The following is a 16,802-nucleotide window of genomic DNA, read 5'->3' on the forward strand; positions in this document are numbered from 1 at the left end:
GTAGAACTTTACCTTCCTACCAGGAGTTTATGAAAGTTGTCTTTAATTTCAGCTATTCTGGTGGGTATGTAATGTTCTCTTGTAGTTTTAATTTGCATTTCTCTGATGACTGACAAGACTGAGTAGTTTTCATCTGTATATTTCATCTAATGGGATTGAGCATTTTTCATCTGTGTATTGATAACTTCTTTTGTAAAGTGCTTATTTCAGGCTCTTGCTCATTTTTCTGTTGGTTTATCTTTGTTTTATTGATTTGTAGGAGTTCTTTTTTATACAGTATGGATAGGAGTTTTTTAATTGGATATATGCCTTGTAGATATCTACTTCCTTTCTGTCCGTTGCCTTTTATTCTCTTAATGGTGTCCTTTGAACAGAAGTTCTTAGTTGTAATGTAGTCCAGTTTATCAATATTATATTTTATAGCTAGTATTCTTCATTTCTTATTACAGTATTCTTTTCTTATCCTTGAGAGTATCACCCTGTTTTACCTTTCACGTTTGAATCTAATACTCTGTTTGGAAATCACTTTTTTCAACATGGTGTGAGGTAGGGATCAAGTTTCACTAGCACTGTTCTCCCCCTGTACCTATCCAGTTGTTTCATTCTTTGCACACTGCTCTCCTGTGCTATCAGAAATTGTGTCCATATTTGAGTGGATTTGTTTCTGGACTCTATTTTCTGTTCTCCTGCTTGCTTTGTCTTTGACTTGTTCCCGCACTGTCTTCATAACTGTTTTATATTAAATCTTGCCTTCAGTGTAGAGCAGGTCTTCCCTGTCTTGGTTTTAAAACCAAAATTTTTAGATTGCTGGTTTAAACAACAGACATTTATTTCTCAAGAGTTCTGGAGGCTGGGCAGCCCAAGATCAAGGTGGCAACAGATTCAGTATCTGGTGAGGACCCTCTTCCTGAGAGGCACACAGCCGCCTTCTCATTATGTCCTTGCTTAACTTTTCTTTGTTGCTTGCACCTAGAGGGAAATGGGAGTGTGGGGAGGCCGCTCTCTTTGTCTTTCACTTTCTGTGGGGGCAGTAATCCCGTCAGAGAGGTCGGTCCTGCTCTTTTTACCTCATCTAACTCTAACTACCTCCCAAAGGCTTTGCTTCCAAGTACTGTCACCAGATGTCACCGGGGTTTAGGGCCCAAACGTTCAGTCCATAGCACTGCCACCTTGTTCTTCTGGAAAGTCTTAGTTATTCCTATACCTTCCCATGTAAATTTTAGAATCAGATTTTCAAGTCTTACAAAAACTAGCTCAAAACAAAACACAGCACTGACAACAACAAGAAAACACGTGTATAGAGAATTTAATTGGGATTGCACTGATGCTATAGATTAGTTTGGAAAAAGTCTCAGTATTATGAATTCAATTTTATAATCTTTTCAATATTGTAAGTAGTGTTGGACTGAGCATTGTATGTAATACATAATTTGCAATGCTGTTATTCTGTAGGATAGATTTCTAAGAATGGGATTGCTAGGTCATAGGGTGTATGCAGATTTAAAAATTGTAAAGATTTTTTTTCCAAACTGCCTTGATGAGGATTACTTTAAAACATAATTTTTGAAAACCATTATTTAGTAGATGTTGATAGCAAAATAAAAACTTCATAGTAGTTTTTGCATTGAAAGTTAATAGTATATTGTGTCCTTAGTGTATATATTTAAATAATCTGACAGTTATATATGAATCTAAAGTATATGGATACTTTCTTTGCGATCTTATTTTCTTATGCATTATTTACAATATTGCATTTTTTAACTTTTAGATTTCAAGTTAATGTTGTTGAATTTAGTTTATATGTGAAAGTAATTTGAATGAAAGTTAGAGTATTGAGCAGCAAAAACACTTTTTGCAGTCAGTGTTAATGGCATCATTCCTACACTTAGTATATTGGTTGATGTTATGGTATATTGGCTTACATACAGTTCAAACAATGAAAATAACTCGTTGATTGCTACTGTTGCTTTTTTTTTTAAAGATTTGCTTTTTCTAGGATGCTTTAAAACATTTAAATCGAATGTATCTTTACAAAATAATCCTTTCTGAAAAGGATGGTTTCAGCATTCTTTTACAGCAGGCTAAGTAAGCTAAAGGTTATTTTTTATTTTCCCCATATTCCAGCACTAGAGCTCCTGTGCTTATAGGTATAGCTTAGGAAATGGTTTCTGGTTGACAGCCAAAGCAATATCATCACTTCGTCTCCTTGTTTTTTAAGCGTTTTTAAACAACTCTAAAAGATATTTTTGATCACAAAGTGAAATGTAAACCTTAGTTCAACTTATTTTGAAATAAATAAGGGACTTTTAAATTTCATGATCAAGTTACTGATTAAAAGGACATTACATAAAATTATCCTTTTAAGTCACCAGCTCTCTCCCGAACTCCCTGGGTTTTTCATTTTGTTAAACCTCTGAGGTGAAGGATACTCTGTCAGTGATGGGATTCTCACTTTTAGTTTCAAGTTTCTTTTTAGCAAAATATGGAAGTTTAATTCAAAATGCAAATATTTGTCAATCTCTCCAGAAGGTACATAAAGTCTGTGTTATCTAGAAAACTTGAGAAGTAGAATGGTTTCATTATGTTGATTTTCTGGTCAATTAAATGTTTTGCCTTTTCTCAGCTATTGGGGAAAATCCTAATATGTCTGTTTTCCCATGTTAGTAAATACTTTATGTAAATCTAAAGAAGTCTGTCTCTGGTAGCAGTGGCTCAGGCTTCCTTGTTCTTGTTTTGTTTCGTGTATGACTCTTTGTGGCCCCATGGACTGTAGGTAGCCCGCCAGGCTCCTCTGTCCATGGGATTTCCCAGGCAAGAATACTGAAGTGGGTTGTCATTTCCTTTTCCAGGGGATCTTCCCGACCCAGGGATCGAACCTGTGTCTCTTGCGTTGGTAGGCAGATTCTTTACCAGTGAGCCACCTGGGACGCCCCAGGCTTCCTTATAGGGGTATAAAAAATCACCTATGTGAGTGTAGACATTGAAGGCAAAGGGGAGTAGGTTGATGTGCCCTGGCACGGGGGTCTGTGGGGCTCTGGGACTCTCATCCTGCTCAGACAGTGAATCTGTCCAGGTGGCCTGATACTCTGTCCCGGGGCTCCGAGGCCCAGCCTCAGTGCCCTCAGCACAGGCTTCCTGCCCCTTTGTGTTGCTTGAGTTGAATCTTTGCCTCTGGAGCTGGGTACCTTTGAGCAGTATAGAGTGTAGGATCACGTAAAGGGCTAACTAGGCAAATGAACTTCCTGTTCTCCTGCCCTCTGCTCCACTCTTAATTTTTCTTCTTACTGAGATAAAATTCCTGTAACATAAAATTTACTATTTTAAAGCGAACTAAAGGTGGCATTTATTACATTCACAGTGTTGTGCATCCATCACATCTATCTAGTTCCGTGACATTTTCATTACCCTAAAGGAAACTGCTTACTCCTTAAGCAGTCATTCTCCCCTTCTCCCAGCACCAGGTGACCACTGATGTGGATTACCTCTTCTAGATATTTCACATAAGTGAATGCACATAATATGTGACTTTTTGCGTCTGGTTGTTTTCACTTAGCATCATGTTTTCAAGGTGTTTCTGTATTGCAACAGGTATAACTCCTGCATTCCTTTTATGGCTCAGTCTGAAGACTTTTCTAAGAAAATGAAACATGTTTGTTTGTTTGGAGTAATACCTGGAATAGATGAGTGAGAAGGGGGTGGTTTTTGGAACTGTCTGGCTTTGCTGGCTGAAGGATCTTTGAAAGTTAACTTTTCAGTGACTTAGATTTTCTCATGCATAGATTGGGAATAGCAGTACCTTCCTCCTGGGATTGTGAGGCTAGCCAGTAACACGGCACATGTTTCTCCTCGCATGATGCCGTGCATGTGGTAAGTGCTTACCGAGTTGTTACTGGGGGCAGCCTGGGAAGACAAGATGGCCTGCTTCATTTACTCTGCTTAGGTCCCGTCAAGAGGGGAGGGAAACAGATGGAGCCTTACCTGGATTAGGGGCCCATGGGTGTTACCTCTCTCTCTATCTTTGCCTGCTGAACTTTTGAAGGAATGAAATTTTCACTTTCTTGCCTACCCTGCTCTCTGATTTGTTGTCTTCTGGAGGTACTTCCTCACAGATGGGGGTCAAAGTAGGCATGTCCATTCTTTTCCTAGGAACTCGTCTGTTCACATTTTTCATATTTTAAAATTAATCTTTAGAAATCAGTTTATTTTCATATATGTATATATATATATTTTTTTTTTGGCTAAAAATGACGCATAGAAAGAATGATTTTAGTATTTCAGTTGTTTGGCGGATTCTGTTCTGTGAGTAGACGTCTGTTCACATGTCCTGTATGTTCTTTTGCTTCTCTACATGCAGCGCAAGCCTGAAGTAGTAAAAGGATCCTGGGATTCCATCCCTACCTGCTGTGTGGCTTTAGGCAGCTTCCTTTAACTTCTCAGAGCCTCAGCTTTAAATTGTGGTAAAATGAATATCCATTTTCACAGGGTTCTTGTGAAGGGCAAGTGAATTCAGAAATATGAAAATACTTGTAATTTGTATATCACATACAAAACATCATTATTGTACAGAAAAGAAAAAGCTTTATCTATACTCACCACCTCTTGAACAGCACAGACAGGACATTTTATATTAAGAGTGACACTGTAGGGAAAGAAATAATGAAGCATCAGGCTGCTTTGGACTAGATGCTTTCACAAGCTTCAAGAAAGATATCCCCTTTTCTTTCTTATTCTCTTGATTTAAGCTATTTTTCAGAAACAAAATGCCGTCTCTTACCTCAGTAGTTGTCTTTGTATTTTCAGAAAATTTTCACTGTTTCATGTGATGACCCCTAACAGGGATTCCTGATACTCTCAGCTTTTGACAGTTCCTAAGCATTTTTTTGAAATTTATTCTTTGTTTCGGGGCTTCTGAAGGTGTTGTTCTTTAGGAATTGTTAAGAATTATCTTCCAAAGTGATGGGTGAGAAATATTTCTTCGTAAGTTTGGAATTAATTTTGCCCCTAAAGCTGGATATGCTTTTTCTTTGTTAGACTATTAGATTATAACCTACCTACCCTCTGTCAGTTAATCAAAATAGAAGATATGCCTGTTAGATTGCCTTTGATATCTATTCAATTCTCATATTTTTTCTTTTGCTCTAATGATAAAACATGAATTAAATTAATAGGTTTCCTGATATTAAGCCAGTTGGTCGTTCCTTAAATCAATTCTACTGGTCAGAGTGCATTATTAATATCCTGTTGTCTGATACTTATTTTATTTACATTTCCTCTGACTCTGTTTGTAAAGAGAGAGATTTATACTTTTCTTTTTATGCCATCCATATCAGATTTAAGTAATTGGAAACTTTCTGTTTTTCTTTTCCCTCTCCTCCTTCATGTATTTAGGTCTTCTTTATTTTTTTCAAAAAATTTCATAATTTTCACAGCTTAAGTTTTATACTACTTTTGTTAAAATTTATTCACAAATATTTTATTCTTTTTAATGTTAATATACATTGAGTTTTCTTAATTTCATTTTCAGTTTTCTTGTTATTCTACAGAAAAAAATAGGATTTTTATAAATTATTACTAATCTTGTTATCCTATAACCTTGCTGAACTCATTTATTAGTTCTATGATCCCTTTAGTGGATTATTTAGTATTTTCTTTGTAGAAGATCACGTCATCTGGAAATAGAGGTAGTTTTATATCTTTCCTTAATCTGCTGTCTTTTATTACATTTTCTTGCCTAATTTCCCTGGCTAGAACCTTCAGTTGAACAGTAGTGAAAGCTGACATACTTGTCTCTCAGAGGGAAGGCATTCAGTCTTAAAGGAAAGAGGGAAAGCATTCAGTCTTTTTGTCGTTGAGTATGATGCTAACAAGGTGTTTAGTATATTCCCTTTCTCATGTTGAGGAAGTTCCCCTCTGTTCCTAGTTGGTTGAATGTTCTTACCATCAAGCAGTGTTGGATTTTGTCAGATGTCTTCTTTGCATCTTGAGATTGACATGTGACCTTGTCCTTTACTCTGTTGGTATGATGTATTGTATTAACTGATTTCGGGTGTTAAACCAACCCTGTGTATGATAAGTTTCACTTGTTCATGGTGTTTAATTTATATTGCTGGGTTTGCTAGGTTTTTTTTTTTTTTTCAAAGGATTTTTTTTTGTCTATATTCATTGGAGGTATTGATCTGTTGGTCTGCAGTATTTTGGTGTCAGGAAAATGTTGGTCTCATAAAATGCATTGAGAAGTGTTCCTATATATATATACACTTTTTTTTTTAAGATTAGTATTAATTCTTTAAATATTTGGTATAATTTACTAATGATGTCATCTGATCCTGGGCTTTTCTTTATGAGAAATGTTTTGATTACTAATTCAAGCTCTTCACTTTTTATGGTTCTGTTAATAGTTTCTGTTTCTTCCTGTATAAGTTTTGGTAGTTTATGTCAACCATGTTGTTTAGTTTGTTGGCATGCAGTTATTTATAGTATTGCCTTATAATCCTTTTTATTTTGTAAATGCAGTAGTAATTTTCCCTCTTTCATGCCTGAGATTAGTAATATGAGTCTTCTCTCTTTATTTTTCTCTGTCAAACAAATGATGAACCAGTTGGTTCCGTTCTCTTGCTGAGTGTACTGAGCATCCTCAGGATTGCAGTGGCAAGCTGATCTTTTTTTTTCTTTTTAACTGGGGTAGCAGGCTGATCTTTGATGTCTTATTAAGTCTCAGGTGCACTGAGACTTAGCAGAAATTCCTTGAATCTGTGTTGCTACTTTCCCAGTTTTCTGGCTTGATATGTGGGTTTGTTTTTTCTTTTAGCTTTTACCATCTTTATATACCCTTGGTCTTTTCAGTGCTAATTAGAGCTAGGAAACTTTAGATACCTTGTCCTTTTTTTTTTTGTTGTTGCTCTTTTCTGTTTAAAGACTGTATGTTTTTATGTTTAGTAAAATTACCCATATAGACAAAATAGGGCCATAATTCATGATCTTGGATTTGATCAAAATGATTTAATCACAGTCTATACTGCATATTTTCTCAACTACTGCTGTAGTGGATGTTTTTTTCTTGTATTTTCTGAGTGTATTATGTACCTAATGTATATGTTATTGCATATAAGAATGAAATAAATTTGACTCAAAAAAGTAAGTTGTTGCTACAACAGCTATATATAACAGCGTCTGGGAAGATAGAAACAGGGCCTCTTCTCTTCACAGTAGAGCTACTAGAAGGTTCTAAGCTTTTTGGAAGTTCCCTGGCTGTCCAGTGGTTAGGACTATCCACTTTCACTGCTGGGGCCCAGGTTCAGTCCCTGGTTGGGAAACTAAAATCCCCCAAACCATGTGATGTGACAAAAAAATAAAACCCCAAAGATTTTTAGGGTCTGTCTCCTAAAAGAGGATAGAGTAGTACATAGGGATATACTAATTCATGACATACAGTGGATGCTAGCTAGCAGATGCCTTAGGGCTGGCATTAGGACTTAATTTTCTCTTTGAACGCTGGTTGAGAAGGACCGGAAGGGTTCTGTGCTGCCAGAATTTGTTTCAGTGCTACAGGCCAGAGGCTAAAGTGGGGCTCACGGCACTTGTGAAAGGGGGCTGAGAAAAGCTTTTCCCAGCTGATGCCTAGAGCTGTCTGTGGCCCACTGTGAGAAGCTGCTGTCTCTAGGGAGGCTTTGTGACCCAGAACTGAACCATACCTCCCCTGGGCTCAGTGACTGAGTCTGTGATAACCTCTGCGTTGCCATGGGGCTGGAAACCCAAACTGGGACCCAGGGAGTCAGATCGACTGGATAAGGAGGGACGAGCACAGAGGGAAGGAGAAGGGTAATGCTTTCCTGAAAATGAGCCTGTAAATGAAAATGCTACAATAAATGCTAAGAAGACAACCAATAAAAACAGGAATTGGGATATATCAATTTATTCCAGGTGAAATTAAAATAATTAAAAGGGCAGTCTGGACAAGACTTTGAAAAACAAGTGTCTTCAGTAAAGATAAATGAAGTAATAATAATGTCCTGAAAAAGAACAGAAAATTGTGGGGTGGGGGGGAAGCAGGCCCCAAAATGGGCTAGGTAGAGAAAAATAATTAGAAATGCAGTTTTGTTACTTGAGTGTGTTTGTGTAACCCCCACCACCAAAAAGTTCATTTTAGTTATAATTTCTTACACATCTAAATCGTGATAGTGTTTTGGTATATCGTATACAGTTTATGAAAGAAAATTACGCAGATGAGAATGTATATCAAAAGAGCTATCAATAGTATAATAGAATTTATCCTTAAAACTTATTATACATTTGTTTTAAAAATTTCTACTGTATGTATTGGAGAAGACTATTTGTATATAAGTGCAAATAAATGATTAAAATTTCGTATGTTTATCTGCCCCATAAATTTCCATGCTGGCTTTTTCTGTCTATTGAAATGAGCAGCTCAGTATTTAAGACTTTGTGTCTTTACCATTAATTGTTCTTACTGGTGTAGACTTCAATGCTGAATTGCCAGACGTGCTGTGTGCCATGGTGCCTGTTGCATATATCATTTGTCTGTCGAAAAGCAAGTTGTTTAAAGTTGAGTTTTGAGGTCCAGAACAGCTCACCTCATCTCCCTGCACTTTCCCAGGAACTTACTGTTTCTGTGGGTGCAGTGGTGGTGGTGCAAGGCCACGAGCGTGTTGTACGTGCTTGTGGGATGAGAACTTTGCAACATGCCCTTATGATTTGTTTTTCATCCTTTATTTTATGTTCGTGCCTCTGCTCATTACCCTGAATGAGACAGCTCCTAGCCGGGATGATAGCAGAGCCTGCTTTTCTCTCTGAGTATACTATCTTTGCTTTGGATTCCTCCAAGCAGCCTAAAACCCAGACTGAAAGTGTGGTGAGTCCTTCCACCGCTTTCTGCATTCCCTGTGTGGGGAAGCAGAGTACTTTGGTCATTCTAGAAGCATATCTCATGTTGCTTGTCACTGACCACCTCTCAAAGCATCTTCAGTGCTGTGCTGCTAACCTTGCTCTAAAAAAATCAGAGCGTAAACTGCTGAATTCTGATGGCTGGTGTGTGTTTTGCTAGCTTTTAACAGCAACAAAATTTAACACTGTTTTCATTAATATAGCAAAGAATACTTTCACTTGGTATGAACTCTTTAAATTTTCCTCCCTAGGGAATGTTTTCCTCCCTAGGGAATGCTCATTAACTAAAAGAGGTATGTATTGCTAGGAATCTCTGTTCTATTGAATAGGAGGCCAAGAATATTTTGAGATGTGACTCACAGTTTTAGGAATGAAAAAATCATTGTATATAAATCCATAATTAAGCAATATTGAGTAGGCAGGTGGAGTCTACTGTAACAAGTAGTTGCATCTTATTTTGGGAGACTACCAGTTTTCTGTGTATTTAACATTTGAAAGGAAAAAATTACCTCTTTATCTTTCAGTTGACTGAATTCATACAATTTTGAATCTTGTGTATTCAAAATTCTACTTTGGAAAATTTACTAAATTAATAAATTTATAAATAAATTAATAAATTTAGCAAATTAAAACTTAGATGTTTGATTGCCAAGTAAGGATAGCTTTTGGTGTTAGAACGAACACCAACTGAACTGGGACTGAGGTTTTTTTAAACAATAAGAGTTGGTTTAATTTGTTAAGCAGCTGGTGATGAAATTAGAACATTTCTGTACTTACTCATGGGGCTCTCCACTCGGCTCAGTGGTAAAGAATACGCCTGCCAATGCAGGAGATGCAAGAGACACAGGTTCCATCCCTGGGTTGGAAAGATCCTTGGAGGAAATGGCAGCCCACTTCAGTATTCTTGCCTGAAAAATTTCACAGACAGAGGAGCCTTGCAGTCTGCAGTCCATGGGGTGTCTCAAAGAGTCAAACACGGCTGAACGACTGAGCACGCATGCACATACTTATTCATGCAGCCAGCAAAGACTTGGTCTGCATGTGGCCAGTAGCAACCCTATGTTACCTTCTAACCTTGGTTTTAGAAAAGAAAGCAGCAGAGAGTTCTTGTGATGCCTTAGCTTGGCGCTCAGGAATAGAGGTCTCTTCTTGGTTCTGGGCTACCAGTTATACCTCACTGTTTTCAGTCCTGAGAGGGAGACAGGAGTCCTAGTTAGAGATAACTTATTAGCAACTTATTTTAAAAACATAAAATGATATTACACTTCATGTAGTAGTAATGGAGACTTAAAAAAAAAGAACTTCGAGGTCCACTTCCATAAGTACATAAAAACAATTCCTATTGAATACCTATCCTATTGCAAAAAAAAATGCTAATAATCTGAAAATGAAGGCTTTAGAACTATTTAAAATAAGGTAAGTAGGCTGAAAGTCTATGATAATCTTATATACATTTTGTTTGTTTGTTTGTTTGTTTAGGTAATAATATTTCTCCTCACATAAAACAGTGGTATAACCTTGCAGCAGTTAAAAGTGATTATTGAAAGATGTAACAAATCATAATTGAAGACAAATCTGGCAGGGAACCTGTGTGTACTTTTAAATTAAATGCACTTTAGAAACATTTTCTTGTTATCTAAGAATTGCCTCCAGGAGACAGTGTTGGTGACCCTTGAGTATTGACATGTGTTGAGCTAGTTCTTTGGGCTTCTGTCTGCGGGGAGGCATTCAGAAGTCTTCTTGCACTGAAAGAAGTGCTGCATAAGGGGTTCAGAAGCAATCCCTGAGCCTCTGCTCTCAGTCAGGCAAATTGTAGGGTTCTTGTTCTCTGAGCATTTGTAGTTTAGTACTGAGACAAAAATGTCAAAATACACGTAACAATTCAAAAGAATTAAGGCTTTGTAGAAGAAAATACAAGCATAGGAAATGTGTTAGTTCCTCAGGCCAGCCATAGGAGGCTTCACAAAATAAGAGGCATTTGAAAATTGAAAGAGGAGAAAGAATTTGCAGGGCAGAAATGAAGAAGGCATTATACTTAGTGACAATATCTGTAATTTTTGTTTCTAGAGATTTGTAACTTAAATTTTCATGATAACATAGTTCAGTACTTTCTTTAGTTGTCTTGCATTTATTCAGATATATAGTATTTTTTGCAATTACTCACTCAGTCATGTCCGACTTTTTGCGACCCCATGATCTGGGGCTTTCCAGGGACCTCTGTCTGTGGAATTTTCCAGGCAAGAATACTTGAGTGGGTAGCCAGTCCCTTCTCCAGGGAATCCTCCCAACCTAGGGGTCAAACCTGGATCTCCCACATTGTGGACAGAGTCTTTACCATCTGAGCTACAAGGGGAGCCCGATACATAGTATAGCAAGTAAATTAAAATATAGGTACAGGAAAGAAAAGTTTTTAAATACTGTGCTGTTTGTTTGGTAGAGTGGTATTTCAAACAGTTGTAGAATAGCTGTTTTTGTATGGGCCACAATAACGTGCCAGGTTTTTTTACTACATAAGATAGAATATCTTATGGAGCCCTCTTGTTTGCTTTCTCCACAATTTAACAGTCAGTTACTTTCCTTTTTTTCCCTTGATAAATAAAATTTATTTTGTTTCATTTTATTTATTGAAGTTCTATTCTTGAGTAAACATCTTTTTAATATTCTGTGCAACTGAATATGAAGTATACATAAAGCATTTTTACTGCACATAGACAATTACTTTTCAATTGCCTGGTAGAGAGACTTGCTGATCTCTGTGAAATATGTCTTTTATTTTAGAGTGTGTAGTGTAGGATGTTTTTAGGGCTAGAAAGCATTAATTATAATGTTGTACAAATGTATGCCATGTATCCAGCTTCTAATTGAAATGGCAGAGAAGAGGAAGATAAAAGTCAATTCTATATCCCCCTAACCGCTCTCCCCTATGTAAGTTTAAGGAGGTGTCTTGGACTAGTAAAATTTGATAGCTCTTTTTATGTTAGAGGGACAAGGTATTTAAACTTTTATGAGAGAAAAATTCAAACATATAGCAAGAGTGGAAATAGTAATAAAAATTACATAAGATTTCTTGTCTTCCCCCCAATATCCATTGTCCAGTGTCAGCAATTAATAACTCGTGGCTGTCTTATACCACCCCCTCAGGCCTCCCTGACCATGTCCCTCCCACCCTCATCACACATGCAGATACCCCTCTCCCCCACCCCCGTGGGATTATTTGAAGCAAATTTCAGAAATCTTGCCTAAGTATTTTGGTATTAAAGACTAAAACTACATAATCATAGTACATTTTTCACAGCTAAAATTATTTTATAGTATCAGATACCTAATGAGAGTTCAAAAATTTGAGAACATTTTTGTAAAGTTGAGTCTCTTCCCCACTTGTATTTAAGAATAAGAAGTCATATGTTTGACCTTTCCTTGGTTAGTCCTAGAGGTTGTAGGGGAATGTACTTCTTAAGCACCAAGTTACTGAAACAAAGTGGCTAGTATTTGGTTGAATGCTTTTGTTTAAAACATGGACGTTATTTTATCATGAGCTGCTTCTATAGGTTTAATTTTAGTTAGACACTTAGTGTATTATGAATAGTGTAGAATTTTGAATCTCGAAGAATATCAAACCTTATGGAACTCACACAAATTTGATGTAATAAATAGAATGCTGTGTAAATTAGAACATTTGTCATACCAACAGAACAGAACAAAAAACTTTCATTTGTGGAAGAAATTATTTTTAATTTTAAGTTTTTCTGAAAACTGTCCTACCAGTTTCATTTAGACTGATGGCTTTAAATGAATGAGGTATTTCCATTTCTTATTAGGAAGATATTTTTCAGAGCTTAGCCTGAATAACTTTAAATAGTATTTAATTGTAAGGAACAATTGACATTACTTTCTCTGGATAGTTTTCTACTTGAATGAGTTTTGCTGATTTAATTCCTGATGTTAATTTTGTATTGAGGGGAAAAACTGGGGTGATTTAATAGGGGAAGGCATGTGATTAGTTTGAAATAAATTCTGCTACATACTAATCTTTGCTGTCTAGTTACAGATAAAATAGCAAAATGAATTTTCTAAAATACTTACCGTACTAGTTTTGCCTTGCATGAAAAATTTCTAATAAGTGAGCACCTACTAATTTTGTTTAATAGATAAGTGTGTCTAATAGGTTTAGGTACTTGGCCTTTGTTCTTAACAGTTTTAAAACTTTAGTTTTCTGATCCTCTCTTTACAGTGTTTCTTTGTTTTTCTTAGAATGCGTCTTTCCAAGCCACAAAATCTCCCGACAGTGTTAACGGAAGTGAACCCACAACTCCTCAGGTTTGTTTTAAATGTTATTTAAAAGAAAGAGCAAGTCATTTCAGTGTCAGTCAGTCTCTGTTATTAGCATTTGACTTTACAATGAAAGTGATGTCCGAACACTTGATGCAGTATGTGTGGTAAATCCAAGTTTGTTGATGGTTTCTTGGAAAAAGTTTAAAGTGAAAGTGATACATGTGTGTATGTATACATACACACCAGTTTTGTAAGCTTCCATTATTGCTTATTTAAAAACCTAATGGCACTGAAGATAAAACTGAGAAAAGACTGACTTTATAGTTGTAAAAGATTAGGAGTAAGTCATACTGAAAGACATGTTGAGCTACATATTCTAGAAGGGGGATGTGAAGAAAATGGCATTTCTTTTAAAGTTTGTTCTAATGCAGAATATCTTATTACTAGAGAATTAAGTTTATCTTTGACTTTAAAAAGTTATTTGGAGGGTGGGCTCATGTAACCTTCTTTTGACTCCTTCCAAAAAAGAAAGAAAGAAATTCATTAAAAAAATCTTAATGATAGCAGTGTCTGAGATGAACATTTATTATCTTTGGCTTTACTGATGATTATTCAACATTAACCTGGCTATTCTCAACAGTGTCTAGTGTAGGGCAGTAACATTTCTGATTCTGAGGACCTGGAGCACAAACATAGGCAGTTTCTCAACAATATGATTTATGAACTAAATCATGTAGACTAAACATTCTAAAGTATTGTCTAGCTTCCCAAACTCCATGAACAGGTTACCTGTGAGCTGAGAACCTCATTCTTTTCAGGGAGGCCAGTCAGATTCTGGGCCAAGTCCCTGGGCCTTGAAACATCCCCAGTTAATCCCCAGTCCTTTTACAAATACGTAATTTCTTATAAGTGCCTTGAGGGAGAGGTAAAATATTGGGAGGCATCAGTCTAAATGTTACTGGACAGATCCAGTGATGTTTAAGGAATATTAATCAGAAAATATTATTTAGAATGCTTATTCTATTGTAGAATAGTCCAAGCAGACTGAATATAATTATGAATGCAAAAACTAGAATGAATAACAACCAGTGTTTTGATCATTTTCAGGAGAGACTTAAGTTTTAATTAAGGTGAGGAATGAACATGTGTGATATTCAGAAAGTTAGTTGTATTTATTGCATTTACTGTGTCTCAGGTGTTGTTAATCATTTTATGTACGTGATCTCATTTAATTCTTGTTACAAGGAGACACCTCCACTCAGAGTCTATTTGTTTTTATACAAATTTCTGACAGGTTGGTTGTTGGTTGTTGTTAGCAAACTAGGAACAATGGATATCCCTGAAGCAGGTAGAATGCGTCCTGATATTGGGAGCAGGAAATCAGAGTTGACACCAAGGTAGAAGAGATGGTGAAAAGTAAGCCCAAGAGTTTATAAAGTGTAGCTGCCTGTGACCCCCTTACTACTGGGTAGATCATCCTCTGTAAACCAGTAGATTTTGGCACACAGTTTGTGGCAGAGATGTCATTAAAAAGGGTTACTCACTGTCCTTATCTGAGAAAGCAGAAAAGTGTAGTATACCCTTTTCAAAAAAATGCCTGTTATACTTAACAGTAGTTAACTCTTCAGTGTAATTCAGGTAATTGGTACATAACATTCAGCTAATCAAAATGACTCTTCATTCATAAGTTGATGTTTTACCTTAGACAAACTTAAAAAACTCAGATATTTGAAAATAATTAGTATATGCCACCATGTAATAGAGAAAAATAGAGTTTGTAAAACAAACTTGTAAAACAAGTATATATGAGCATTCATCCTTATCTGAGAAGCTGTGAAATAGTTTTATTAGATTATAGTTTTAGTGTTTTGGCAGTTTTGGATAACTATAGGATCTAGTATTACCCTCTTATACTGTGTAGATGAGATATTAGGCATGAAACCTTAAATTACTTGCCCAGAGACCAGTGACTAGTTATTGATAGTGGGATTATCGTAGACTGACAAAAACATGTCTCCCAAGCTATAATTTTTTGCCATATATTGCCTCATTTAAATTTATATGCTGTTAAAATGAGATATGGAGAGCAGACTAGTGGTTGCCAGAGGTGAGGAGGGTGGGGGCATGGCAAAATAGGTGAAGGGATTGAGAGCTACAGACTTCCAGCTATAAAATACGTAAGTCATAGGGATGTGTAATGTGTAGCACTGGAAATAGAGTCAGTAACATTGTAGTAACTTTGGTGCATAATCTGTAAAATTGTCTAATCAGTATGTTTCATGCCTGAAAGGAACATATCGTTGTAAGTCAACTAAACTTCAGTAAAAACAACAAAAACAAAATAACAGCTGCTGCTGCTGCTGCTGAGTCACTTCAGTCGTGTCCAACTCTGTGCAACCCCATGGACTGCAGCCCACCAGGCTCCTCCGTCCATGGAATTTTCCAGGCAAGGGTACTGGAGTGGGTTGCCATTGCCTTCTCCAATAACAACTGAGTTTCACTAAATTCAGTAGAGCAAAACATAGGAATTTAAATGGCCATTCTCACATGCGGTTATTTTTTTTAAGTTGTGGGGAAAAGTCTGGTTTTGAAAATCATTTATTTTTTTAAAAATAAATTATAGTAGTAAAATTAAATTTTGCAATTTTTGTTGCTGTTTTTGAATACTGCTGGAAGTGAAAGACTGCTTTTAATTTTATTTTCAATACTTATGAAAAATTTCCAACATATAGAAAAGTTGAAAGAACTGAACATATGTGTACCTAACACCTCAATCATCATCACTTCATGGGAAATAGATGGGGAAACAGTGGAAGCAGTATCAGACTTTATTTTCTTGGGCTCCAAAATCACTGCAGATGGTGATTGCAGCCATGAAATTAAAAGACGCTTACTCTTTAGAAGGAAAGTTATGACCAACCTAGATAGCATATTAAAAAGCAGAGACATTACTTTGCCAACAAAGGTCTGTCTAGTCAAGGCTATGATTTTTCCAGTGGTCATGTATGGATGTGAGAGTTGGACTGTGAAGAAAGCTGAGTGCCGAAGAGTTGATGCTTTTGAACTGTGGTGTTGGAGAAGACTCTTGAGAGTCTCTTGGACTTCAAGGAGATCCAACCAGTCCATCCTAAAGGAGATCAGTCCTGGGTGTTCATTGGACGGACTGATGCTGAAGCTGAAACTCCAATACTTTGGCCACCTCATGTGAAGAGCTGACTCACTGGAAAAGACCCTGATGCTGGGAGGGATTGGGGGCAGGAGGAGAAGGGGACGACAGAGGATGAGATGGTTGGATGGTATCACCGACTTGATGTACATGGGTTTGGGTGGACTCCGGGAGTTGGTGATGGACAGGGAGGCCTGGCATGCTGCGATTCATGGGGTCACAAAGAGTTGGACCCCAACTCAGTTGGACTGAGCGACTGAGCTGAACTGAACACCTCAGTTCTGTCACTGATGCTTTACTATACTCTTTTTTCTGTCCATATATTCATTCCTCTATTTGTACCTCAATCTATTTTTTTTTTTTTTTTGATGCCTTTCAAAGTTGCAGGCCACAGTACTGATGTTTTAGTATGCATATCATTATCTAGAGATCAGTGTTTGTAATTTCTTTTTTGGAGTGAATT

The 16,802-nt window shown here is 36.7% G+C and overlaps 1 protein-coding gene across 6 annotated transcripts in view; it reads left to right on the forward strand.

Annotated features, from left to right (window-relative positions):
• GOLGA4 (golgin A4) overlaps positions 1 to 16,802 on the forward strand; it is a 113,028-nt gene that overhangs the window by 17,190 nt on the left and 79,036 nt on the right. For 3 of the 6 annotated variants that reach the window (XM_070455410.1, XM_070455411.1, XM_070455412.1), the window contains exons 3-4: positions 8,771 to 8,869; positions 13,153 to 13,218. The exons of 1 other annotated variant lie outside the window; for it this stretch is intronic. In XM_070455410.1, coding sequence (XP_070311511.1) covers positions 8,771 to 8,869; positions 13,153 to 13,218 — 165 coding nt within the window. Of the gene's footprint in view, positions 1 to 8,770; positions 8,870 to 12,600; positions 12,700 to 13,152; positions 13,219 to 16,802 lie in introns of those variants that run through there. 2 more of the 6 variants (XM_070455415.1, XM_070455413.1) reach the window with 2 other exon arrangements.

Source organism: Odocoileus virginianus, chromosome 26 (genome assembly GCF_023699985.2).
Source record: "Odocoileus virginianus isolate 20LAN1187 ecotype Illinois chromosome 26, Ovbor_1.2, whole genome shotgun sequence".
NCBI lineage: Eukaryota > Metazoa > Chordata > Mammalia > Artiodactyla > Cervidae > Odocoileus > Odocoileus virginianus.